The 26,363-nt window shown below is 39.3% G+C and overlaps 2 protein-coding genes across 16 annotated transcripts in view; one reads left to right on the top strand and one right to left on the bottom strand.

Moving 5' to 3' along the window:
- Window positions 1-90: 90 nt before the first annotated feature.
- Window positions 91-6,255, bottom strand: mdh1ab (malate dehydrogenase 1Ab, NAD (soluble)). Its single transcript, XM_067513402.1, has 9 exons — window positions 6,188-6,255; window positions 5,595-5,693; window positions 5,059-5,155; window positions 3,701-3,876; window positions 3,185-3,307; window positions 2,908-3,084; window positions 2,311-2,424; window positions 1,968-2,057; window positions 91-1,698 (listed from the first exon to the last, which is right to left on the bottom strand). The coding sequence occupies exons 1-9, from the start codon at window positions 6,188-6,190 to the stop codon at window positions 1,576-1,578; spliced, it is 1,002 nt and encodes a 333-aa protein (XP_067369503.1). The 5' UTR covers window positions 6,191-6,255; the 3' UTR covers window positions 91-1,575.
- A 40-nt stretch (window positions 6,256-6,295) lies between these two features.
- Window positions 6,296-26,363, top strand: part of wdpcp (WD repeat containing planar cell polarity effector) — a 68,905-nt gene continuing 48,837 nt past the window's right edge. For 2 of the 15 annotated variants that reach the window (XR_010915020.1, XR_010915019.1), the window contains exons 1-4: window positions 6,297-6,894; window positions 10,149-10,290; window positions 11,636-11,736; window positions 23,915-23,996. Coding sequence is in view for 12 of the 15 variants with exons in the window: in XM_067513211.1 (XP_067369312.1) it covers window positions 11,659-11,736; window positions 23,915-23,996 (160 nt within the window). In the remaining 3 variants the exon portion in view is untranslated. Of the gene's footprint in view, window positions 6,895-7,330; window positions 7,496-10,097; window positions 10,291-11,088; window positions 11,113-11,635; window positions 11,737-23,914; window positions 23,997-26,363 lie in introns of all 15 variants that reach the window. The other 13 variants (XM_067513229.1, XM_067513220.1, XM_067513278.1 and 10 more) reach the window with 11 other exon arrangements.

The raw sequence follows: 26,363 nt of genomic DNA, 5'->3' as shown, positions 1-26,363 counted from the left end.
CCACCACGTATTCGACATTGAACTGACAAAAATTACCAAAATGGCCATTTATTCATAGTTACGTTTGGACGGTTATTATTTCATAATTCATCCAAAGAGTATAATGATTTTATCAAACTGTATTTTCAGCTTTCAACAGCTTACTAGCTATACATCATTTAATGTCCAAATACTGCGTCTTTTTGATTTATGTATTTTTATGATTAACTGTGTTTGATAAAACACATGCATTTAAGCAATTGTATTACATTGTTACATAATCATGCCTTCTGGTGCTGGGGAAGTAACACAATGGAGACATGCCACCACTGCCTGGTAAAAGTGTGACATTGCATGTCAGATTAACTTCTAACGACAACAAATGGGATACTCTGCTAATCATTTCAAGATTTTAAAGCCAAAACGTCAAACAAATGTTTGAATATTTTCTATTTTCCAGGTCATTAAAAGGAAGTTTTTTTAAAATAGATATTTTAAAATTTAAAACAATTGTACAGCCTACAGTACTTCTATGATGGAGGTTTTGTACATAAAACTAAACCAAACATACTAATTGACACACTGAACAAAGAGAAATAATTTTCTAAAATACAACAAAATAAGCAAAATATAGAGTGAAACAATCATAGTCTTAAAACTATATTTGATAACAAATTGCACACCTTTGTCACCCATAATGTGTTTTAGTTTGCAATAATTTCTAACACATTTGCAATTAATCACTTTAAGTAGATCCAAATGATAAATGTACTACACCTTGGGCTTTTGTGGACCCCAGTAATCTGGGACACAGCTGCCTGGTTTGCACATTTAATTATCCAGTTTTGAATAAACTAGATACTGTCTTGGAAATGAGTATGGGTGACAGTGCTAACCACTGCACAATAAGCAAAGTATGCCATCTGGCTTGGCAGTTCATTTATGTACCTAAAAACCCAACACAACCACAATGTTTGATTTTGTTTTGTTTTTTTACTATCAGCTTACGTTTTCCATTCCAGTGTTTTTAAACAGTGCATCACTGATTATATGTAACAGCCATACATTCACTTACTCCCAGAGAAAAAGTATTGGAAAATAGCTAATAACAAATCAGGTTGACCTTTAATACTATACTGTATACTTAAGATGGCGTTATACTTGTGTGTCAATGCACAGCACCCCCCAAAAAGGTGTCCCTAGAGTCGACTGAATAGCAAACCATGCAATCCTTTATAGCCAAAGTGACAGCTACTTTGTGACAGCAGCAATGAGAACAACTTATCATTCCCAGCAGTAGTGCTAACTTGTGAAAGGAAAAAATTAACCCAAGCTAGCTAAACATAGTCTGCGCATGGTTTCTCTGTAGCTGCTCTACATTTTGCACCATAGTGTAGCTAAAGCTATGGTGGCTTTGTGCATAGGCTGACAACACACAAGTATAAATCCAACTTAACACTCAAACGTTCACTCTCCCTTTAAAACACATGCATACGAAAACAGTAATGAAGTGGTTGGTGGACTGCTTTTTCACAGACGTGCATCGGGAGTGTCGGAGTTATCCAAATGCTGGTTGGGTGGACCTGCTGGATCTAGTCATGCTCCCAGGAAAGTCACAGCGGTGTCTCTTTCGTCTATGAGCTCTGCCGCTGTGGCATCCATCTTTGATCGGGAAAAGTCATTGATTGCCAAGCCTTCCACAATCTTCCAAGTTTTGTCCTGAGAAAAAAATATAGTAATGTAGTTTTTGCTTTTTGGAACATTTGCTAAGAAAACAATCATCTAAAGAATCTATAAAGAACATCTTCTATATTCTAGTTTTTGTTGACGTGCAGTAGTGTCCCTTCTCACTTTTCAAAGGGGTACTCTAACCCATACTTTTAATCTGGGTGTTAAAATTTATCTTCAAATTTATAAATCTAAAAACTACAAGCAACAGAAAAAAATATTCTTTCTGTACTGAAAACACAAGGATAGATCAGTTTCACCTTGATCTGGACAGGGAATGAGTAGATGAGATCATCTGGGACTTCATAAGAGTTGCCAGTGGAGTAAACACCCATTGAGATGAACTCACCCTGACCAAAAAACAAAAAAAACAAAACAAAAAAAAAAAACGGGAGGAACTGGTTAAAATTGCAGAACATAAAGTTACTGAATTCCAGACACAGTAAAACATAAAAAAGAGCTGTAAGTGACCTGTCAAAAATCAAGGTACCAAATCTTAATTTAATTTTTTTCCCCACAGGAAGGCATCTAAAGTGCAAGCATGGACCAATAACAAAGGGTCCCATATAGTACAACTGTATTGCATAATTGAATGTCCCTCACCTCAGGGGTGCCCGACCAGATGTCTCTCATGTGGTCACAGATGGCCTTTGCTGCAGACATGGCACTAGAAAGCTTCCTGGCTTTGATGACTGCAGCACCTCTCTGCTGCACTGTCTACGAAACAGAAACATACACAGCTACATGAAAACCCAGTAGCAGTCATTGGGAACACAAGCAAGATAACTGCACATATTGGCTATAGGGTTAGTTTACCTTGTACCTGGTGTAAAATTTATTTTATTAACTTCTGCAGCCAATTAAATGTACAAACATTTTGTATTTTTAGTTCTATGACCATGACCTGAGTTTCTAAACACAATAACAAAAATCTAATTCAACTGGTTACCTTTGATTTAATATAATTAGGACCTTTTTTAATTCCAGCAACTACATTTGACACCAGTCTTACATGTTATCATTAGATTTCAGACAGTCAGTCATAAATACCATTGGGCAAAATGCTAACCTAGAAAGACTATTGTGCATTTTGTAGTGGCTGACAAACAAGTTGTACATAATTCTAAAATATATCTTATAGTCCTATGCTGTTTGTTGGTATAACAAACAACATGTTATACCAAGTTATCATCAACTTACAGCAATGAAATCTCCTTTGAGCCAGGCATCATCCTTGACTGCCTCAAAACAGGCAAGCTCACTACCACACATGTTGACCAAGCAATGATGTACATCTGGGTACTGAGTGGATGAGTGGTTGCCCCAGATGATCACATTCTTCACCTGGGTAGCAGGAACACCACAACGCATCGCCACCTGCAGGACAGAAAACAAATTCAGCTTTCACTAGCAGGCACGCAACTGACAATGTGGCAGCTAAAAGTGTGAGTTGTCTTTAAAAGAGAGTGGAAAGCACCTGAGAGCGAGCCCTGTTGTGGTCCAGACGAGTGAGACAGGAGAAGTTTTCTTTTGGGATCGAAGGAGCAGACTTGGCTGCAATCAAACAGTTGGTGTTGGCAGGGTTTCCTACAACCAGCACCTCAAAACACACAAACACACACACTTTAAATTACAACTTGAGCGAGTCATTTGATCTAATTTAAACTAAAACAGACTAAAAACTATTTAATAAGAGTCCTATGCTGATTCTTAGAATAGATGCTCCCATTAAAAGCATATTCTGCTTTAAATTTATATCATAATCTTGGTGTGGAATCATTTAGTTGTTTAAAAAAAAAAAAATCACATGTGCATAATTCTAATCTGAAATAGACTAAATATAGGGTCATGCATTGGAAGCTTAGATCACATGTTTAACATTGGGGAACATTTCTATATCCTTTAAAAGTAGCTGAACCTAGAAACAGATTGGCTTTGGTCCATAGTCTGGAACACAAGTACAAACACAGTAGTGCACATTTATAAACTGTACCTTGACAGTCTTTTTGGCGTACTTCTCTAGAGCAGCTCCCTGGCTCTTGAAGATTGCCACATTGGCTTTAAGCAGGTCCTTCCTCTCCATGCCCTCCTTCCTAGGCATGGAGCCCACCAAGATGGCTGCATCCAGGTCCTTGAAGGCCACCTCCTCCTTGTCAGTTGGAATAATGTCTGTGGAAGGAGGAAATTAATTACATACTGGTGTTATCTCTGAATATGTATACTTGATTTGATTCTGTTACACCTCCCCATCTGAAACTGTGCTTTACTACACATGGAGAAAATACAAATTTGAACTTTTGGCTGAAGGATTGTTAATGTGCCAAGTGTCCCCTAAACTGACATGGTTCTGTACAATCTCCAAAAAACAAATTGATTTTGAGCAGATTCCCACTGGAATAAAATCAAGTATGTACATTTTCATAGTAATGCTGCCTCTTGGCTAGCCTCCCATTGTAATACAGACATGTTCAAGGTCAAATTAAATAAATAATAATGTTGTCCATACATTTCCTAAAACAAATACACAGGTAAAGTCTTGTCTTTCCCATGTAATGATATTCTTAAACATTCTGAAAACAACTTTAACAAGTTTTTCTAGCCTGTGAAACTCACACACTCATATAGTTCTGTGAAATGTGTGACTAGTATTGTGCTGTATGACCGGGCACGTCTAAGTGCATGAAGCGTTAATACAGGGGCCTCTCACATCCTCTGTCCAAACAAAACAAATGTCAGCACCATTTCAAAGGAAAAATTCCAGGTCACAATGGAGATGGTACATAATGGCACCTCACGATGGATATCATGACATCAGCTACAGCGATAACACCCAGAAAAATAAAATAAAAATTAGTAAAAGCCACAGCACATATTTAAAAAGTGTCTCAGTAAAGGAAATGAGTTCTAAACTTTCCTAAAACTTTCTTACAGTTCGGTGAACTTCACTCCGCAGAGTGAACAGATTCCTAAACAAGGAAGATTTCCAAGGAAATTTCAAGGAACTCTTGATCAGAAATTTTATTTACCAAAAACAATGATTATTTAAACATTGTTACACTATAAATGTAAAATCCAGAGTGCAGACTCTACCTTTTAAAAGTCAAAAAGCAACATCATAAACTAGAAATACACTATAAACTGGCAAAAGATCCTCTCTGCCTCATGGCAGATAAAATATTTTCAACTATAATTATTCAGTTTAACTCAAAAACTCTTTCTACCAAAACACTAAATTGTAAAGTAAAATACACAGTTTACAAATTTAAGGATAAGTGTGATATTTGATTCTAGTGTATTAACAGCTATGTGATGTTATTGGCAGTTATTTGCCCAACTGCCCTAAATGATTACCTCTCAGAAGTGGGAGAGCACAGTCCTGCAGCTCCATGACAACACCGTCCAAGACAGGCAACATGGGTGTGATGTCCAAAAGGAGCAAAACAATAGGCTAGCAGAAGGTGCCAAAAAATGAAATTTGACAGTGGTATGAAATCAAATGAATGAAAACATGTTGAAATGAATTAAAATGCACACATGATAATTTCCAATGTAAAATCATATGTTAGTTGGGGGCTTAATAGAGTGTGAAACCCTAAGCCACGTGGCTCACAGTCTATGGTCCATGCCAAATGGATCAAGTGGTTTAAGACTCTTGGCTTGGCACAAGATCTATTTCAGCAACTTCAAGGACAATCCTGGCTTGTCCCAGGACACATGCAAGAGCAAGACTGAGATGATCAATGCCTACGGGGACAACACCTGCTCAATTTAACCCCCCAGGTATGACCTAGGAAACTTGCAGATGTTTACAGTGGGCTATCAATTCACATATTGCCTAATGAGATTAGGGAACAGAGTGAACTGAGTGAGACAAAGCCCTTCCTTACCTGATCTTTCCCAAAGACATCTCCCCTGGCCATGCTGAACAACAGGGAATAGGCAATCTGCCCAGCAGCACCAGTCACCAGAACTCTAACAGGCTCAGACTGCAAGACACAAAGCAAATAACACTGCTGCTCTTAGTACAATTAGCATTGATTTCACTAGGAGGACAAGTATGAAAGTGACTGTTTAATTGTCCAGTGCACGTGGGTTTGGTGTCTATTTTTGGCTATAGGATTTACTACATAAGAAGTTAGTTCAAAAATAGACTGTGTGCCTTCCGTTCAGGACTATTACATAGCAAAACCAGAATATATCTGGGTAATAGAATGAGTTCCCAATTTTGTCTCCGAACTAACGATTCAATCCTCCAAATACCAGCTAGATAGCGCGTTAAAATAGATTTATAACATGAAATAAGTACAGAATGTTTGAATAAACAGGCAGAGTGTCGTTGATACTCAATTGATATTGATCAACTTTGTTTAGGAGCAGCTCACTGGATCATTTGAGACAAATTAAATTTAATCTGCATTGCAACACTCTGCTAAATAAGATTTTTTTTAACGTTACCGATATATCTGCAGGTTCTACTCACCATCCCCACAGCCCAATTTAACTGTTCACTCTATCCGACTTCTCGCTCACCCCTGAGATCGCTTCTATTTAAATCTCGAGTTTTTTTACGACACTTGGAACAGCCATGCGGCAGATTAAGGCTCCAGGTATTTGTAGTTTTATGATGTCGTTTAGCAAAAACAATAAAGTAGTCCGAAGAATTTATTACAAACGTCGTCAGAGGAAGTTGTGTGTTTGGAACTACTACTACTAACTACTGCTAGTAACACACTACGAAGGCTGTATAACTAGGCTAGCTAGTTGTCTAGTCACGTCTGCTAATGTGTTAGCAGTTACCATACCCTGAAATAATCGCTTGCAGCTAGTTGCTAAGCGACGTGTTCGCTGTATCCTGTTGTAGCAGGGAGCAGCTAGCATCTGTTGTATGTATGTCAATTTGTTTAGCCGAACTGCTTGCTTAAAGATATCATATAAAATGTGCTATTAGAGCGAACAGCAGCTAAAGAAGTTATCAAACGTCATCCTTTGAAATGAAGAAGTTTTCAGTGAAATGCTTCTGCTTACAAAAGGAAGATGCTAAGTATCCAGACAGGAGAGTTACAAATGGCGTGCACATGTCATCCTAAACAAACGAAGTCGGTTAAATAAAATCGTTTACGGGAAAAATGGTGTGTTGCAGAAGTTAAACAACGGAGCTGACACCCGCGGACGACACAAATAATCGAGGTAGGTTTGTTTGCCTCCAGCTTTTTGTATGTCGGTGCTAGTGATTGCTTGTTTACAAGTCAAACAGAAGCCCGACAGATGTTAATTTGTTTTAAGTTCAGTGGAGCCCTATAAAGACCCAGTGTTAGTGATGGTCATCAATTCTTCATGACCACATTAGAGGCTCATTACATGTGTTGCTCCTGGCTGGTGTCAGACTGTGGTCTCACTTTTCTGGCTTGGTTGCGTGAGAAAGGATTATGATAACGGAAATTATGTATAAAACCGTTTTTTAAGCATTAGTTATTGTGGCCTAGTAATTGATAATTGATTTTACTTTCCTTTCATTTGTACGTTTTATTTTGGGGCCTGTTTGGGGATATTATTTGAGATTCCGTTTAGACTGCAAGTGTAATCAGCTTGACCATTGACTAAAGAATAATTGCATTATATACAGATCTACTGAGAGAACCTGGTGGATCAATGTTAAATCATTTGGATGGGATGCAGAAGGCCGTGTGGTTTAGAATCCCATCACCCCAGGTGTGGCCCAGCCACCAAAGGCCACCTTGGTGCCCCAAACCTGGATAAAAATGGGAGGGTGCAGAATCCTTTCCCTGTGGTGAGCCCCGAAGCGACAATCCGAAAGCCGTTGATTTATAGAGATCTACTGAGACAAAACTCTCTCCCTCCTTTCTCCTTGAAGTTATAATTGTAGGAGCTCTGTCTGATAATTTCTGTAACTTTCCAAAACAAAAATAAAAAACAGCGTTTTTTTTTTATTTATCATTGAGCCAATTCCATCACTACTGATGTGAAAACCCACAAACTGTTATGGAGTGATTATTTTTAAACCTGACCAGATATGTAGAATTTGGTTTTCAGTTTGCGGTACTACACAGTATTTTGAAAGTTTACTCAGATTCTGTTTAATAATTACGACTGTTTCTGCTCCATGTGAAAGGTGACATTCTTACAGTATGTCATATTAATGTACTTCTTTATGTTATCCTGCTGTGTCTCTAAAACTAATGGCACTAAATGAACCCAAGCAAACACAAACTCTTCACCCAATGCCCAAAAGTGGCTGTGCTTTTTTTCTGTCCCCAGTGACAGGGGCAGACACTGGTCCCTTCCCCTCTCAAAAGACCTTGTGTGTGATATTATCGCCCAATGCAAAGCTGTTTGAAGCAGCTGCCACAGCCTGGCCGTGTTCCTCTGAGCTCCAGTTAAATTGTTACCCCTCTGGGTGGCATGCGCTTGTGGCTGTCATGGATGCCACTATTGGAGTAACAGGTGCTCACAGCTGTCTGTTGGCTGTCATAGTACTAAAACATTACACTGTGAATATGTTACATCGATTGAAAGGGCCTTCAGTTATGTTGTGATCAATTTCTTTTACTTACAATTTTTAACCTAAACTCATTGCAGAATAATCCTGATTTATGATTCTCTTAGCTTTTTTTATTATTTGATTAACCATGTAGCCTATAAAATGTTAGTAAGTAATGCTGTCATTTTCCTCATACCAAATACTTGTTTTTTCCTCCCTGACATTTCAGTCAGATATTCTGTTTGTTTTTACATATGACTAAGAAAAGTGTAAAATCAGCACATTTTAGAATGTAGAAATGGTACATATTGCCATGTCAGAAAGATGGCCATTCCAACAAAATAATAAAGCATTAAAATGTGTGAGATGGCAGAAAATTATAGCTCAACACTACAGTTCCTGTCACTTCTCTTAAGCATCTTTTTAACATCTTTTACTTTATTATTTTGCCATCTGGTACTTTACTTTTTGCTTAACTCTCATTAACCATGTTTACAGCTGCAACACAAAGTTTTTGTCAGATGAAACAACACTCAATGTCACTGCTTGTCAACCACCAGAGGGCAGACAGTCAATGTTAGCAAATACAGTACATGATGTAAAGGAGAGATCGGTCTAGAAATTGTCGAAACACTGCCAACTGGAGAGGGTAAACACACAACACACCTTAAGGGTTGCTGTGTTTTTTTTGTTAAAGCCATTTGATTCCATTTTCTTTTATTACTATTATTCATTGTGATGTCAGTTATCATATTGCCAATTGTACTGATCACTTTTACTTATTCTTAGAGCTTTAGTGACATTGCAAGCCAGACAACATAGAGCACGGAATGTTCAGATTAAATGGTTGCTATATATGCTGATTGTATTTGACTGCTTCGACATATTTGTAAATCCCTGAAAGTTATACTTTTGTTACTTTTGCACTTTGTTACCAAGATTAATTCAGGGACCCTCTAAGATGTTCTGAACCCAGTTATTGGCATGATGATATTTCGTTGTATTTAGTTAGTAAAGTATTGCAGTCTTCTTATAATCAAGTGAAAAGATGAAACGGTATGAAAGATGGCTCCATTACAGTATGTTCAAAATGTTTTTTCTACATGTGGGCTGGGGTGCCTTGAATCTGTACAGAGTGCAGTGAAATCAGAATCAAGACATCCTGGAGAGAAACATACTGCTCAAAGGTCATAAAGTTTTAAGCCGAAACTCATATCCAGGATTTTACCTGCTGATTCAGCTGCTCTGTCGTCAGTATTGTTTTGTCTGTGAGATATCAATTAGTCTTTCTTTGCGATCTGCATCGAGTCCTGTCCTGTATGTGCATATCCAACAAAATCATCAAAAATCCCTTTATGTCTGACATTTATAAGGTTACGTAAGCACACATTTGAAAGAGTCCATTGTTGCTGTAACTCTTATTTCAAAATTTAAATCTAATGTTTATTTTCTTCTCTGACAGCCTCCACTCACAGGTTAACATGAGGGGATTAGGCATACTTCATATTTCTAAAAAGGAAGTCACAATGCAACTAAAAACACCAGAAGCACACATGATAAAATCTGTTGCCATTTGCCATGTCTTCTTGATCCTCTGTGTGCGTGTGTATATGTGTGCCATGAAAACAATTGGTATGTGGGTGTTTTCATCCCACTCTTCAAGTGAAACAGTCCCACAATAGCAGAAGGAGTGGGGAAAAGTTCACACACACAAATCCCAAGCTACATACACATGGAGTGTGAACAGTTGAAGCATGCGTTATTTTCTGGGAATCTCTTGATAAGCGCATGAACAACTGCATGTCTCTCTCCTCTGCTGACCCGTCATTTGTTTACCTCCTTCTCTTTTGTTCCCTCATTATCTGACCTCCCTCACCTCCACCCTTTCTAGTATTCCCTTACCTTATCTCCTCCTATTCTGCTTTTCCACTTGTCCCTGCAGAGTGCACCTGAGTGACCCTGTTCCACTGGAAGTTGGGAGACAGACAAGCCAGCACACCCACTAGCCTCAGTCTCACCTTCTTATCTCCATCACTGGACCCAATAGCCCTCACGGTGTACCAGCAAACACGGTGAGATAGCAGGTAACATTCACAGTTGTGCACACACATCAGCAAAACAGAGTGGATGATTACACCATCGTCACTGCTATCTCCATTCAGGTTTAACTCCTGTAACCTCGTGCCATCATTGTGCTTATTTTATGGCATGTTGTTTTTTTTAGCAGTGTCATATTCCTGTTGATGAAGGTTTAGATCAGATGGAGCAGATAACTTTTGTTCCTTTTTTTTTTTTTTTTAATCTGCACTGTACTGCTAAAAGTGGTTATGTTGTTTAAAATGAACCTACATGCCCCCTGTACTGTCATTTGCTTGTATTTGCAGTAACCATAATAATACAGTAGGTGTCAGTGAAGACCTGTAGTTAAACAGAGTCATTCCAGGGTGTTACTTTACATAGCAATTAGAAACTGGTGTTGATAGATTCTTATTGAAGAGTCTCCAGAAACACTTGTTATGCCAGCAGTAGTCATATCTTTGAGGACTGGACTTATGGCTTGACTTACTCATTCTAAAATCCAGTAACTGTCTGAAAAAAAAAGATATTGACAACATTTCTTTCTCTCTTTAACAACAGTATTATAGACATATGCTTATGAGCTTTATCAGTGCCCTACACTGAGGTAAATCAAAGCATGTTTTAGTCATAAAATTATAAATGGCCCTTTTTTGATATTTGTGTGCAACTACTCATTTTAATCAAATGCAATATCTATCTGGAAGTATTATTGAAAAAGAGTTCTGTCTCGATACCTGTTATTTCTTTGATCCAAATGGTAAATGCTCTTTTCTTTCCTCCTTTAAATTCTTCTGTCAACAAAGATGCATCAAGCCATGTAAAATACAGTATGTGACAATTTTTTTTAATAATGCTCTTTGTGTGTTGAAGATGTTTTTCCTTCACAATAATCAGACATGTTTTCTGCATAACCTTTTCTTGAGCTTAGCTAAATCATGAATTGGTCCCTCCATAAATGCCCTGCAGATCCAGTTAAGCTGTTATTATTGTGTCTCTTTGGCACTTTTAAAACAAGGCCTAGAGGAGTAGGGATGTTTCCAGTTTGCCTTAGTTACTACTACCTTTACAAATGTCTCTCTCTCTGTGATTGAAACTTGAGAAGGACTTTGTTTCTGTTCAAGTGTTGGCATGCTATGGAAAAAAAGCCAACCCATTCCTCAAACCGAAACTACAGACCTCTGCAAACATGCCAAGAACCTTCTTGGCACCGATGCAGAGCTATTCAATTGAATCTCATAATATACCAAACACTGAGCCATTCTCAGATGAATGTTTCTTTTTCTGAGCGAGCCTCAACCCCACTCTTCCTTTCTCTCTCTCTCTCTCTCTCTCTCTGTCTTTCTCTCCCAGGTCCTTGCATAGGGAAATGGTTCATGAATGGTTTTGATAGAATCAAACTCTATATTGAGACAAATACACATTTCAAAGCAGTGGATCAACTGATTGATGAGGTTTGTGTCTTTTGTCAAAGAAAATGTTTATCAGAAATATGTAATATAAAGGATCGTGGCTCTGCTTGTTTCAGAGAGGAGAGGGGTTGTTCATTTGTCGTGTTATGACTTTGAAGGATTCTTGAAGTGAGTATCTGAATGTCTGAATGAAACGTGTAAAAAGGCTGTTGTAGTGTACAAGCTTCTGGAGCGCTGGCTCTCCTGACACTTGCCACAAGGGGGCACCAAACTGCCACATGTTGGCATTATGCATATGTCCTAACTGAAAACTCACTCTCCATTCCCTCTGCTGTTTACAGCAACAAATACGTACACTTTTTTTTTAAAGTCACCGAAGGATGACTAGAATTGCTGCAGTAACAGTGTCCTGGATCTGCAGCCAGTTGATGTGGCAGGAAACTCACACTGGAGAGGGTAGAAGGTGGGTCCCTTGTTTTATCAATGCAACTGTTGTTTTAGCATAACAAGCCTGGCTGACAAACTCCCCCTGACCCCACCCCATCAAGCCCATTTGCACCACCTTTCATTAACCCCAAATCCCAAATCCATCCAACTGGACCAGTGATAGCAACTCGTTGCTGCTGCTGGCGGTCACACCCCTCTGCACAGCCATAATGCGCCGTGGCACAATTGGGGGCCATGTAACCAACAACATTCCCTGTCCTTCTAAGAGGCTGGTTGCCTACAGGTTACCAGCAACACCCCTCGTTCCTGTTTGTCTGCATTCACTAAAAGGAAAGAATGTTTTCTCCCACAACATGGTTGTGTGGGGATTAAGGCCCATTTTGAGTGGCCCCGGGTCGTGCAGCAGATGTTAACCAGGATAGCGCTTGTTGCCGTGCCGACAGTGAACCTGCGGGATTGGCCTGCCCAGACGATGTTAAGCTTATGTACATGTATGGGAGAGAGGGGGGTGGGTGAGGATGAACAGCCTATCACACATTAAAGACGAGAGTGGTGGGAAATTTGCCACTGTGGTCGCATACTAATAGCTCTGCACTGTCTCTAAACATCATCACACACATATATAACAGAAGACCTTCACATGTTAATCTGTGAGATACATTGAGATTCTGCACGTCATCCAATCCCCTCTGTATCCACTAGGTGGGTGAATAGCTACAAAGATATGTTTATTAAAGCCTGACAAGCCATTTTCATTGACAGATTCAGACATTTAAACTACATTAACTCGTAAAGCTTTTAAAGCAACAGTTGAACATCATCTGTGAAAATCACTTCCCCTGTGTGAGCAGCGGTTTTTACCCTCCCTGATGATGTTTTAATGTGGTGTTGTTTTAACTGCTAAGCTCTCAAGTGCTTGTCACAAAAAGCCTGTAATGAAGAGGACTAAATGTACAAATGGCATTACGGGTGTAAGGGAAAAAGGGCTATTGGGAGAATTCTGTTGTATTTAAAGTATTGATTTTACTTGTATATACATTTGTAAAACCTCGCTATCCAGACTGACTCAAAGGACATGGCCACTAAAACAGGAAAGGGCAAGAAATCTGATTCTCACAGTCACAGCAGCTGGACAGTATGAAACAAAATATTATTTTTAGCCAGTGATGTTGTTGTGTTTTTGTTTTTCTTTTTTAATGAAGATGTTAAATTATGGTTTCCAGTGGGTTTTTTCAGACCCTAAATACAGAAACGTAGGAGGAATAACTTTGACAAAATATTGAGTAGATTGGTTTCTAAATGTAATTTCTGGCCACCATTTTGGCTTTTGTTTCCTACAGTCCACTGTAACCATTTAGCTTGTGAACTGTCTTTGAATTGAGGCTATTGGGTAATGTTGTTTGACCGTTTGATGTGAAAGACAATCCTATTCTCTTTGCGACAGACGGGTCTAACTGCAGGGTTAATTTGCTTACCTTGCATACAGTGCAGGAACCATAGGGCCTGCCCAAGTGTGTAACTCGGAAAGAGAAATCAGGGTCTGACAAGACATGACTTGACCAAAGAGTCCAGGCAGACTCCCTCTATTGTCATTATTAAACAGGAATCAGTGCTGTAGAATTGCACCCATTTATTTTTGGATGGTGTGTTTGAAAAAAAGTGGTAGTAAGACAGTCTTTGTCTGTGTCCAGGAAAATCAAGTGAACTTTGCAGAGGCAAAATGAGCATAACACTGACATTAGGGGCATATCAGTGTGCGTAGCTCTAAGTGTGTGTGGGTTTGTTTGTGTGTCGTGTGTGTGGGTTTGTTTGTGTGTCGTGTGTGTGGGTTTGTTTGTGTGTCGTGTGTGTCATGGGGTGCAGGCCAAGGCGTTCAGTTCCATAATGACTGTACTCTCTAAGGACAAGTGTTAGGCAGGACATGGCTGTTTTCATGCACTGCTGGGTGTTTGGGCTTTCTGACAGATGGAGAATAGCCAGATGTGTGTGCTTGTGTGTTTTTAACCATGTGCATGTGCACGTGCACAATGGTCTTATGCCATGCTTCCATTCTGCTGATTTCAAACCTCAGCAGCAGCTAGAATTGACTCCTTACTGCAGCAACAAATTACCAGACTTCATGCTGACAGCAAAGACTTTTCTTTAATATTTATGGCTGCCCACCCTGAGCCTGGTTCTGCTGGAGTTTCTTTCCATTAATAGGAGTTTTTCCTCTCCACTGTTGCCTAGGGCTTGCACAAAGGGGACTCTACTGGTGGGTTTTCTCTACATAATAAAGTCAAGAATATAAAGATATATAAAGTGACTTGAGATAACTTTGTTGGGAATTGGCGCCATATAAATTAAATTAAAAATCTCTCTAATAATTATGACAGTCAACACAGATCTTTAACTTAAATCAAACTATAGAAGTTGAGTGACGTGTGCATTGTTAAAGTTGAGATAGATTTAATCTTCTCAGTCAAATCTATACTACTAGGTATAGATATACTGTAGCCAGATGGCCTACACCAGGGGTGGCAACCCATGCCCCCTTGAGGGGCAAAGTACTGTTTATTTTATTATCCCTGCTCTACCCATTGCTGATTACCTATATGTGGTATACTCAGTAAATAAGAAGCTGGGGGTGTGATCCTCAGTACAATATTTTGGTTGCCTTATTGCTTATCCACATGGCCTTGATTCAACTGTCGACGGGCAGCAATGTCATTTTTTTGAGTTTATCTCCTAACAGTTGAGCAACCTATTGATGAATGCCTGTGGAATTTTCTGAACTGACAAACTTTTGAGACAGTTTCTAGTTGCATTACAGCAATAGAGTTATAAAGTGTTACCTATTGCAGAGTGTACCTAAATCTCTACAATACAAAAGGAAACGGTGTTAGTTTGAAAAGTTTCTACACCTAAGACCACACCACGGTGATGGCAGGTGATAGACAACTGACAGGTAAAGGAAAGAAGTAAGAATAGATGGTAGAAAGGATTTTATTTCTGCTTCTAGACAGGAGCGTACTGCAGCAGCAGGCAAAGGGAGATATGACACCAGTGTCCATCTCTGAGGTCACAGCAAAGAGAACAACCTCTTGGTCTGGGTGCCGTCGACGTCCAACCACTCTGTGCCATGTCAACCTGTCAGAGAGAGAGAGGAAGGCAGAGGGACGCACTGCCTACTGCGAGGTGTCCAAGGTGTCATGGCCTCATCTTAGGGGTGACAGACAGTGTGTGTGTTAGTGTGTGACGGGGAAATAAGACTGCTGAGAAGTGTAGGGGACGTTCATCGTGACCTTTCGTCTTCCAGGGTCTATCTTGCCCTGTGCATCTGACAACAACTTTAAAGGAACTCATCTTCCTGAGCCCTTGACAGATGTGGATGTTCATTTGTGTGTACCTGAAAGTGCGTATATATTGTTGTGAACACCTTTTGTGGAAAGTTTTAACTAAGCAGTATGTGTCTGAGGTGGTTAAGATTATGATTAAGATATAACTTAAGTAGAAACAGTATACACAAAAGTATTTGGCGTGCAGAATTGACTTGCAAGAAATTGCCCCACAGTGTACGTGTATACTTGGGGGCAGCTGTAGTCCTTATAGTGTAGCAGTTGTCTATAAACCACAGAGTCAGTGGATCGACTCCCAGTCCTCCTGGCTGCATGTTGAAGTGTCCCTGGGCAAGACGGCAAATTCCAAAACTGTCTGTAGTGTATACTACTTAACATAAGTAAATCACTAAATGGCAGATTTTGTACTACCCTGTCCTGAGAATGTCTGCATTTCATTTCAGACTTGTGACATGTGAGAGCCACAGTTCATAGGGAAATAAGTATACAGCTAAAAACATGAAGAAAAAAGTGTCAAGGGATAAAAATACATCGTATTTTCGTAAGCTGTGTACGTAAATGTGTTCTGTTTTAGCCATCTGTTATGCTTCTGTACCCAGATGGACACATTTTATCATTTTGTTTGTTTTTGTGTGTGGTTATGTGTGTGTGTGCGCGTGTGTTTAGCCTTTTAAAAGTGTATTTGCGGTCAGGAGGTGAGGGGCAAACCACAGGGTGCCAAATAGTTTTAAAAGCAGAAAATCCAACAGCATAAACAAAACAATGGTAAGTGTGACATGCTTCACCTTCGCTGTGACAGAGGACAGACACCAAAGAAGCACATAGTCCCTGAGAGCCTCTTTGAAGTCAGCCAGTGGTACAACCACTGGCTTTAAAGTATTGTCTTTCCTGCCCTTGAGCATTGCTGTAGGGCAGATGCACTCTGCGTTCAGCACAACACTTGGCAGGATTAGGTCTATTAGCTGAACGGGAGCAACCATCAGTGGTTTAGTGGAATCAATGTGGAAACTTAGTTTCCATTTAATGTATTGGATTGTTAAAATATTGTTGCGGCATAATTAAGCCAGAGGGCTCCGTCTTTGTTGCTGTTTGACATTTCTAACAAATGTTTTGCCTAATCAAGGGCTGCACATTCTCCACCAAACGTCTTCCTGTTTTTCTCTGCTCCTCTGTCCCAGTTGGTACTGGTGCTGTATTTGTGTTTCTGCTTCAGGCGTTGTGTAAATACCTCTGCTGGAGTAGTTTTTCCCAACTTCCCACCTTCTTCCCTCCATTATCTCCTCTAATGACGTTTACACATCTGCTTAGAAGCCCCCACTCATCTCTCTGTCTCCCAGGGTCTGTCTTTCCTTTCCATACTGTGTTGTATGATCAAAGACTCCCTGAAGCAGCAAAATTATGTTTAGGAATTATATTCTTTGCTTGACTACCGAACTGACATCTTGATTTCAAGTGCAAGACTAACAAAAAAACAAATTCAAAGAGTGAGAAAAGTTGCGAAATTGATACAGTTTATAAAAGGAAAAGGATGTAATGAGGAGCTTCATGAAGATTACCAAACAAGACATCATTATAGGAGATCTTTGGTCTTCAATTTGTAGCCACAAAAGTCATAATGTCTTTGTGCTGCCCTGTTGTTCTGTCCTAGTGAGTGAGTCAGTTTTCTTTGTCACAAACAGAATATGTTGGTGTTGAGGGTTGGATAAAATAAGCAAGTTGAAGTCACCGAGGGCCTTCACATTCTGTGTTTTTGGAGTTCTTAATTATTATTTAGTTGGCTTTCTTTTTTGTTGTGAGATGTTTCATTGGAAGGCTCACACAGACACATACTGACATTATTTAACAGCGAGACTTGCCCAGCAGTCATATGTTTTAGCTTCATTTCCCTGCCGATTGACACATCCCATAAAACACACAGACACACGCACAGAAACTGTAGCTGTCACTTCTCTTGAATATTATTACCTTTACCTCAATTTTTTTCAACCTGTCCATCACTTCTATTCTTAATTTGCTGACAGCTGAATGGGCTGCTGTGACACTCAAGCCCCTTTCAGACATGTACTCTAGAGATTGTCAAGACGATCGGGTCCTGACATTGTCTGGAGTTTCCCTTTCAGACATGTAACCAACATTGGGAGATAGTCCGTGTCAGATGTGTTCTCACATTTGAAGAAATACTCTGGGGACTGGGCAAGGGGTGGTGCTTGTGCACTTTAAGTACGGGGCAGAACATGATGCAAAAAAAAAGCTGAATGGAAAACAGTATACGGGAAACATGAAAAAATTATGTATTTGCCGGAATTCGCGGCAGTTGCAGTAAATGGACATCATCAACATCATAGAGGAGGTAATACTCCAAGGATTCACTCACTCACAGTGAATCCTCCGGAGTATTACCTCCTCTATTCACTAATGAGCTCAGGTGGTGATAATTTGGACTTTGCACTAGGGAGGTGGCTGGGTAAAGTCCAGGTAATGTCAAGGCCAACAGACTTGAGTGTCTGCGTTCACACATACACCCACCCCAGAGAAAGTGTGGAAAATGTCTGAATTCCGGTGCATGTCTGAAAGGGGCTTCAAGCTAATTAGCTTGAAGCTAATTGGCATAATTTTATTGGTGCTAGTTTACCAAAATATAAACAGATATAGGCTAAAACAATGAAGCTCCCACTAATTTATTGCTGACATATCCTAAGCATAATGAAAACAGTACTTACAAGATATTTGGAATATTCCCCAAAAAGTAAGACAACACATGAATAAAGCACATATCGGCTCTCCAATTTCAGTGACCATTATGGGTATGTTTAGGGTCTTTTCCTGATAGTATGCAGAAAGGTTCTTTACCACAGAGACACAGTCCTTATCTCTATTCTCAGTGCTCACATTTCTTCCACAATGTAGCTTAGACTCAATTCAGGGTCTAGATTCTTTGTTTTTATCCTGTGTCTCATTTGTCATTATCTCACTCTTCAGGGATATGTCTTGTGTTTTCCGATTTTGTCCACCTTTCTTTGCTCTGACATGACACTGGAGCTGGAGGAGTTCGCCCTCTGGGATAAAATGTAGATAAGAGCATGTGTTGTGTCTGTGTGCATGGTTTCATATACATGTAAATGTGTGCATATGTACATTTCCTCAGATACCAGATGATTAAAAGATAGGAGAGTATGTGTCATGCTATATATTCCTCTTCATGCATACCTATGCACTTGTGTGAGCCTACATATCGGCAGTTGAGTGTATGTGGAGCAGGATTGACTTGAGTACAGTTTGTGATTGAGACATTGCATGAGGTCCAGAGTCAGATTGAAAATTTGCACTCATATCCTCACAGTTACATCCTGATACACAACCTGTTTCTCTCTGTGGATGTACATTGTGGTTGCACTTTGTATGTTCTTCATGTTTTCACTAAGAACCAAAATTACCCAAAGACCAGGACGAAGTTAAGTGAGGGAGGATCTGTGAGGGATAAGGGTTGTAAAAAATATGTCTAAAAATGTAAACCACTGTGCTTTGAGAGAGATGAGACCATAAAATTTAGAGTAAAACTGTAAGTGAGAAAGAGAAGCTGAGATGTGGAAATACTATACTATACTTTCAGAAAGACTGAAGAAAGTAAAAATTGCCAGAAAGAGTGCAGGAATGGTTACAGATGGGGTCAGAAAGCTTTAATGCATTTCTAATAGGAGTTACCTCAGAAAAACATGGGAGACAAGTAAGAAGGGTAAAAAAGATTAAAGGCAGAAGTATGATAAGTAGATAAGTGAAGGTACATCAGGAGAAAAAAAGGGAAGGGAAGGAAGCAGTTAGGTGAGAAAGAAAAGGGACTGTGTGTGTTGTGGGCGGAAGATTGCAGCAAGGCTGCGATGGCCTTGTGTCAGTCTCCCTATGGCAGCTTTTTAACCCTGTAATTTACAACATCACTTGTCTTGCTGTGATGGAACTACTGCTTTCAGCCTGTGTGTTTGTGTATGTATGTGGCTATTTTTTGTGAGGGACAGTTTTGGTTTTATACCATGGAAGTGGGTACATTTTTGGAAAGAATAGACAATTTGGCCAGTCCCCTAAGACAACTTCAAAGGGGTGTTTTGAGGTTTTGGAAATAATTTTAGCATTATGGTTAGAATAAGGTTATGTACGGGTTGGGGTTAGGCTTTTAGTTGTGTTGTATAAACTTAGAGTAGGGTGCTAGTTAGGATATTTTCATTTATTTATTTTTTTATATCAAACAAAATATTTGTGAGCCTACCTTTTATTTCAGGCCTGTGTGTCGCTTGTTGCATTGGAGTTTCAAAACTGAACAACAGCCTGAATAGACCCAGAGATTCAGTTGTTTTCCTCAGTTCTACAAACAATACCCCATAATGACAACGTGAAAGAAGTTTGTTTGTTTGAAATCTTTGCAAATCCATTAAACAAAATTTTAAAAATCCACATGTACACAAGTATTTACCGCCTCTGCTTATTACTTTGTTTGTGTATCTATACATATATACCTATATACATATATCGATGTGTGTGTGTATATATACACACACACACACACACACACACACATATATACACATATATGTGGCTGTAGGTTTTTGATCATGGGTTTATATCCATATATTTGTCAAATTATTCAACATTTTGACTATTTGACTAGCTGTTTTATTCCTTATGGATATAAAAATTCCATAATATATCGACATGCTCTTTAAATTAAATCTAAGCCTGAGAAGTTCCTTCAATATATTAACAGTAAGACAAACTATTTCACTTTAACCCACCCATAAGCTCTTATTGCGTGACGTGATGGAACTGCCAGATTTCTTCCGTTATTCCTCATTCTCTCAGGAAATATACAGAGAGAATGTGCCTCAAATTATTATTGTTTTATAAATTTCTGTCTGTCGCATTCCTACAAAGAAATTTTCTGTTTCTCTTGTTCCTTTTTGCACACACAAGCAGTACACGCATACGCGTACTCAGTAGCCACCCAGAGGGGACATTGAAAGAAGAGCAGACAAGGTCATGGTTCCTGTGGATTGTCTTTGAAAGGGGAGTCATATTTTTTTCTCTCCTTCATTTGATGTTAAAGCAGCCTCTTCACTAGTGTAAAGACAGGGTACAGTAACCTAGACCCCACCCCTTCACCCCTCACATGAGCTCTCTGTATGCTCGCTGTGCGTCCTCACAAAACTGGGTGAATGGGGGGAAGGTAAGCCACGACAACCCCAGACAGGTCTGAGAGGTGTGTGTGTGTGTGTGTGTGTGTGTGTGTGTGTGTGTGTGTGTGTGTGTGTGTGTGTGTGTGTGTGTGTGTGTGTGTGTGTGTGTGTGTGTGTGTGTGTGTGTGTGTGTGTGTGTGTGTGTGTGTGTGTGTGTGTGTGTGTGTGTGTGTGTGTGTGTGTGTGTGTGTGTGTGTGTGTGTGTGTGTGTGTGTGTGTGTGTGTTTGCATACGCGCAGAAGTACTTCCAAACTCAGGGCATATATGCCTTTAAAGCATGCGTTTGTGAATGAGTATGGGACCAGCGTTTATGCTTGTTTTGTTGCTTTTAACATAAGACATTTGAAAACTATTTGTAAAACAACTTCTTTCATACAGTAGGTAATCAAAAATTTTTTAACAAGAATTGATCATATTGACAAGAATATTACTATTTATAACATACTGCTCACTTCATTGATATATTTATATCTATTGCTCTTCTCAAATTATCTCATCATAGAAAAACAACTTGCATAGTTTTGAAACTGGATGGAGTTTGTGTGGATGATAAAGTGTGCAAACATACATATGTCATTTAGGCAATGTATGGCTCCATATGAACACAAGAAAACAAATCTACATAAACACCTTTCATGGAAACAGTTGGGGTATGTTGTGCGTTATAAGGCAGTTCTGAACAGAACATGTGATGAAAGATCTTAGATGGATGGATCGTTTTGAGGTATTGCAAAAAAGCTTTCAGCCTGTTTTGCATTTGTGAAGAGAGGTGTGAGAGGATGTTAGACAACATACTCATGCTTTACCTAAATAAAGCCTACTCAGATACATATATGTCCACAAGACTCTTGGACACATGTATTACCTGTTTGCTGTCTTATTTTCTGTATTTCTGTCTTTTCGCGTCCATTCTACCATAAATGCACTGAGACTTCAACAGCTCTGCAAAATGTTTAGACCAGCCAGACTGGCAATAAGTAAATGAAAGCTGGCTGAAATGAGGTTTTCGCTCAAAAAAGGCTAACTTCTTTCAAAAGAAAGCTGGTTAAGAAAGGATGAAAGAATCCTCTTATGTCAATAAACTTGTTACGCTGCTGCCATGCCATGCTACCCCCAGCGTTTCCATGGCAGCCAGAGTTATCTGTGTGTATTTTTATTGGGAGTTTTAGGGGTTAAGTGGCAAAATTAGAATTTTTTTTATTATTTTTTTTTTTAACCCCACACCATTAGGAACAAGAGCAGAAAAGATAATGGAGTGTCCCCTCTCAGCATTATTGAGAGAAAAAAAGAGAAAGGGAGGATAAAGAGAGAATCAGTTGCACAGATAAATGGCCTGTGTGGAGCAGCCACTCCATGTAGGATGTAATTCACCACAACAGTTTATTGCTTCATGTCATTTGAAAAAGCTGGATAAACAGTCAGTCAGTGTTGAAAGCTGTTATGTTGAAGACCGAATTAGCCTGACCGCAGTTCATTAAATACGTTTTCCGACCCGTTTTACTTTTTTCAATGTCGCAGCCTACTACAGTTGTTTTAAATTCTTTTTTTCTTTATAATATCAGTACCCCATAATCACAACGTGAAAACAATTTCTGTGAATTTATTAAAAAGGAAAAAAAAATAACTTAGAATTTTTTATTTTTTTTCTGAAAAAAAAAATTACTTTTACTGACAAAAGTAATCCGTCTATCCGTATGTTATCTAAACTGTGTTTCCTGTCAAGGGTCTTTCAAAAGTAATAAAATAAGTATGAAAGAAATAAAAAATTTTAAAAATAAAGAATTGGACTTTGCTCTTATTTTTTTGATATAACAGTATTTTGAATAATACAACAACATACGCAACAACATACTAAATTTTTTTTTTTTTTACAGTTTATTGGCTAATTACAAGATTGAAGATGTTTGTACTTCTTATTACAGGAATCTGTTTTTTGTACAGTAAAACATCTGGTTCTGTAGAATGGTGTACTTGTGTCAGTAGCAATAGCAGTACTGTAGCTTAATCATTGCTCACAACAGTAAGTGCAGTAGAAGTGAAAAGTAGTGGTCTAATATTTTATTCATTCCATAGTGGGAATCACAGAAACATCATAAGTGCTTCAATACATGGTTTGACAAAACTCAGTCAGGAGGCTTCTCATGCAACCGAAAACAGAAAACAAAAAACATGAGTAAAGGGGAAACCCCACACAGAGAGGACCAGTAGAGGGCAACAGTTAAATGATCCACAAATCTGTATCAAAATGGGAGAATTAAGTCTGTAGGAATAGCTAGTGTGCCCTGCTCTGTGCTTATTAGCTGAAGTATGGAATGCTTCCTCTATTGTCTGAGCTGTCAGCTCCAGCGTGTGCATCCATTACTACTCACCTGTGATGTGTGAATGAGGAATCACTGGCCGTTACCTTATTTCAGTGTCAGCCTGAGTTCATGTGCATTTCTGTCTTCCACTTTGTGTATCATTTTGTTTTCAAAATGTGCAGTCATACCTGTAGAGTTCCTCCAACTTTCTAGTAATACAGGTATAACAAGTACAGGAGGTGGTGCTACAAAAGAGTATTAAGTTGCAGTCCAGTATTTTTTCTAAAGCACTCTCAACTACCATTACTCCAAATATCATTATTAGCAGTTCTACTGTTACTGCCATAGAACTAAAAAGACTACAGCCATAGTTTCTATTGTCACACAGTGGCTGAAGTTCAAGCTGGGAACTACTGCTGGAAAAACAACATATCAGAACAAACTTTCTGAAAGATTTCCGCTACCATCCATAGAGTAATGTATTTGCACTACAAAGACATAATTTCACAGCCAGTATGAAAGGGAGGAAGAGACAAATGGCATGAGGGTAAGGCTGGATTGCCTACTGGGCAAAGGGACCTTCAATCATGGAAGATGTTGTCCAAATACTTCTTTGGTTGCATAATTTGATTTGTCACTAGTCTGGTCCTCCATTCATTGCCAGGTGCTCCATTCTCTTAATTTATGTTTTTGTTTTTTTTTTTCTGTCCAGGGGTTAACCTACAAAAAACCTGATCAGGTAGTACCTGACTGAGAATGTGTGCCTACATGCACGCTCTGCTGGACCTCATTAATGTCAATCTATTCCTGTATGTTGTGTCGTCAAGATATACATCTGTGGTCATGTTTGCTCAACCCTTGTCTCTTTCTCTGTCTTTAATTTGTTCTTTCTTTGACTTGCACTTCTCTGCAGACTCGGGTTACACTCCATCAGATGGCGTTCTGCCTGGCTGAGCTGCACTTGTGGTCCACCAAGAGCTCACTCCAAGTCAAAGGTAGCACTTATCACCTCTCTCTCTCTCTCTCTCTCTCTCTCTCTCTCTCTCTCTCTCTCTCTCTCTCTCTCTCTCTCTCTCTCTGTCTCTGTCTCTGTCTCTGTCTCTGTCTGTCTGTCTGTCTGTCTGTCTGTCTGTCTGTCTGTCTGTCTGTCTGTGTGTGTGTCTCTGTCTCTCTCTCTCTCGGTCTCTCTGTCTCTCTCTCTCGGTCTCTCTGTCTCTCTCTCTCTCTCGGTCTCTCTGTCTCTCTCTCTCTCGGTCTCTCTGTCTCTGTCTCTGTCTCTCTCTCTTGTTTTCCATTCTCTTTTTTTCCCTGTCACTCTGTTTTTTTCTGGCCCTTTCAGTCATCACTCACTTTGTTTTCTCACCTTCTCATCACTTTACCTATACATTATCAGCTTTAACAATCTCGCTCGTTTTCACTTTCTCTCTGCTCATGTGCATATTTTTTTAATGTTTTTAAACATTAAATTGTACGTGTACACACATCAATGGTAATTATTTAGCATGACCATAGCTAACTCAAGCAACTCGAGAATCATTTGGATGTTTTCTTAGACTCGTTTTGACAAATGTTTACAAAGAGATGTCATCACCTGTCATTTGTTAAAATGAACATTTTACCTTTTGATGAACCTTGTTGCACTGTTACACATCTAGCCCCACTGAATACTTTTTACCACACACATTCACAAGTTTTTTCCAATCAGGGTGCCATTTTGTCTAAGTACAGCAATGCAGTGAAACGTCATTTCACTGGGATGAGGGCTTCTTCTTCTATTCTTCTTGTCACTGAAGATGATGTGTAGATTTGAAGTTATTGTCATAATGCAGAATTGGTTTGTAACCAGTCAGATGCTTTCCTGATGATGGTGTTAAAAACATCTAAAGCGTCTGAAACTTTTGCACACTATTGTACATCACCATCATATATGCACTGATAATTAACAGCTGCCGAGTGGTTCCTTGTGTCTCTCAATGGGTGTGGTCTAAGTTTGACTCTTCTAGCAGTTACTGTGCATTTTCCTGCTCGCAACCTATCAGTCCATCTCATCTGTCAAATGGAAATGCTCTGTTTCTCAGCTTTCTTGTTTTCACCTCCCTTACGTTCTGTCTTGTCTTTCACAGTCTGCTGAGCTTTAGACGAAGATAGCGTCTCTCAAAGACTGACTATGGTGTGTGTGTATGTGTTAATGTGTATACACAAAGGTACGATCGGGTGTGTATCCCAGGCGATGGTGACATATTCGTATTTGTTTGTTTTTTTTCCTTGCCATGTGTGTCTTCTGCTATCTTAGAAAAATGTGGAGGGATACATATGAGGGAAGAAGTCTAGTCACTGAGGTGTGACACTATCCCTATTACCACCTCCCTTACTCTATAAACATCCGCCTTAAAAACGAAACCATTTAATAATAATTTAATTACATTTAATAAAGCAGTTTCTGCAATGCTATGAAACAAATGTTTACTATGTGGTTTATGTGCTACATGAATGAATCACATTTGTAAATGTCTGCACTTCTATAGGGCTTTTCTACCTATTGGCACTCCAAACACTTTCACCCATTTGCACTCTCAGTCACACACACACACACACACACACACACACACACACACACACACACACACACACACACACACACACACACACACACTCACACTCACACACCAATGGGGGAGCTGCTAGGCAGCTGGCCAACACTCACCAGGAGCAACTAAGTTGGGGTTCAGTGTCGAACCAACAATTGCGGGATTGGTAGACGACCGCTCTACCTTCTGCGCCACAGTCTCCCCACTATAGAAGTCAGCTCCCACAGCTTTCTACCCTTGTCAGCTGTGCAGCTGGAGTACCTGGCTGCAGTTTAAGGGTAAATATCTTTGCACAAGACCTCAGCAGAAATTACTGCAGAATGATGAAGAGACATTCACTCATTATAGTTACAGATTTCAAAAGAACAAATTTAACCTTTTTTTTTTCTTCACTTGCAGCTTCTTTTGATAAAACTCAGCAGTTTATCTTTTATTATTTAATATTGTCTTGTGGTAATCTTATTTTGATAAAAGATAAAGTACTCCAAAGGGAATATACCTGATTTAAGGGTTAGATTTAATACCAATGGACTAGCGTTTGCATTAGAGTTAGGTTTACCTTGAGTGTTTGGAAGAGGTGTTGTGTTGATGTTTGTATGTAGTGTGCATTTTACTTTAAAAGGATTGTTTGTGGTTTAAGGCTGGGGATATACTTCCTTTTTCTACACATTTGCGTGTGCAACATTGTGACATTGTGTACCCTGCATTGATATTAATGGGGGAAGTATCATCTGAGCAGAATGTTTTGTATCTAGAATTAAAGGAAGACTACCT

This window comes from Channa argus, chromosome 1 (assembly GCF_033026475.1).
Source record: "Channa argus isolate prfri chromosome 1, Channa argus male v1.0, whole genome shotgun sequence".
NCBI classification, from domain to species: Eukaryota; Metazoa; Chordata; class Actinopteri; order Anabantiformes; family Channidae; genus Channa; species Channa argus.
The sequence above is the reverse complement of the archived record's forward strand: the minus strand, read 5'-3'. Positions and strand labels throughout refer to the sequence as shown.

Bases quoted from the DNA above. Each gene is read 5' to 3' on its own strand.
- mdh1ab (XM_067513402.1), bottom strand. The intron at 5,156-5,594 runs GTAAGGAAGGGC...ACCTTCTGCTAG, and splicing joins ATGTCTTTGGGAAAGATCAG to CCTATTGTTTTGCTCCTTTT. The intron at 3,085-3,184 runs GTGCTTTCCACT...TCTGTCCTGCAG, and splicing joins ACAACAGGGCTCGCTCTCAG to GTGGCGATGCGTTGTGGTGT.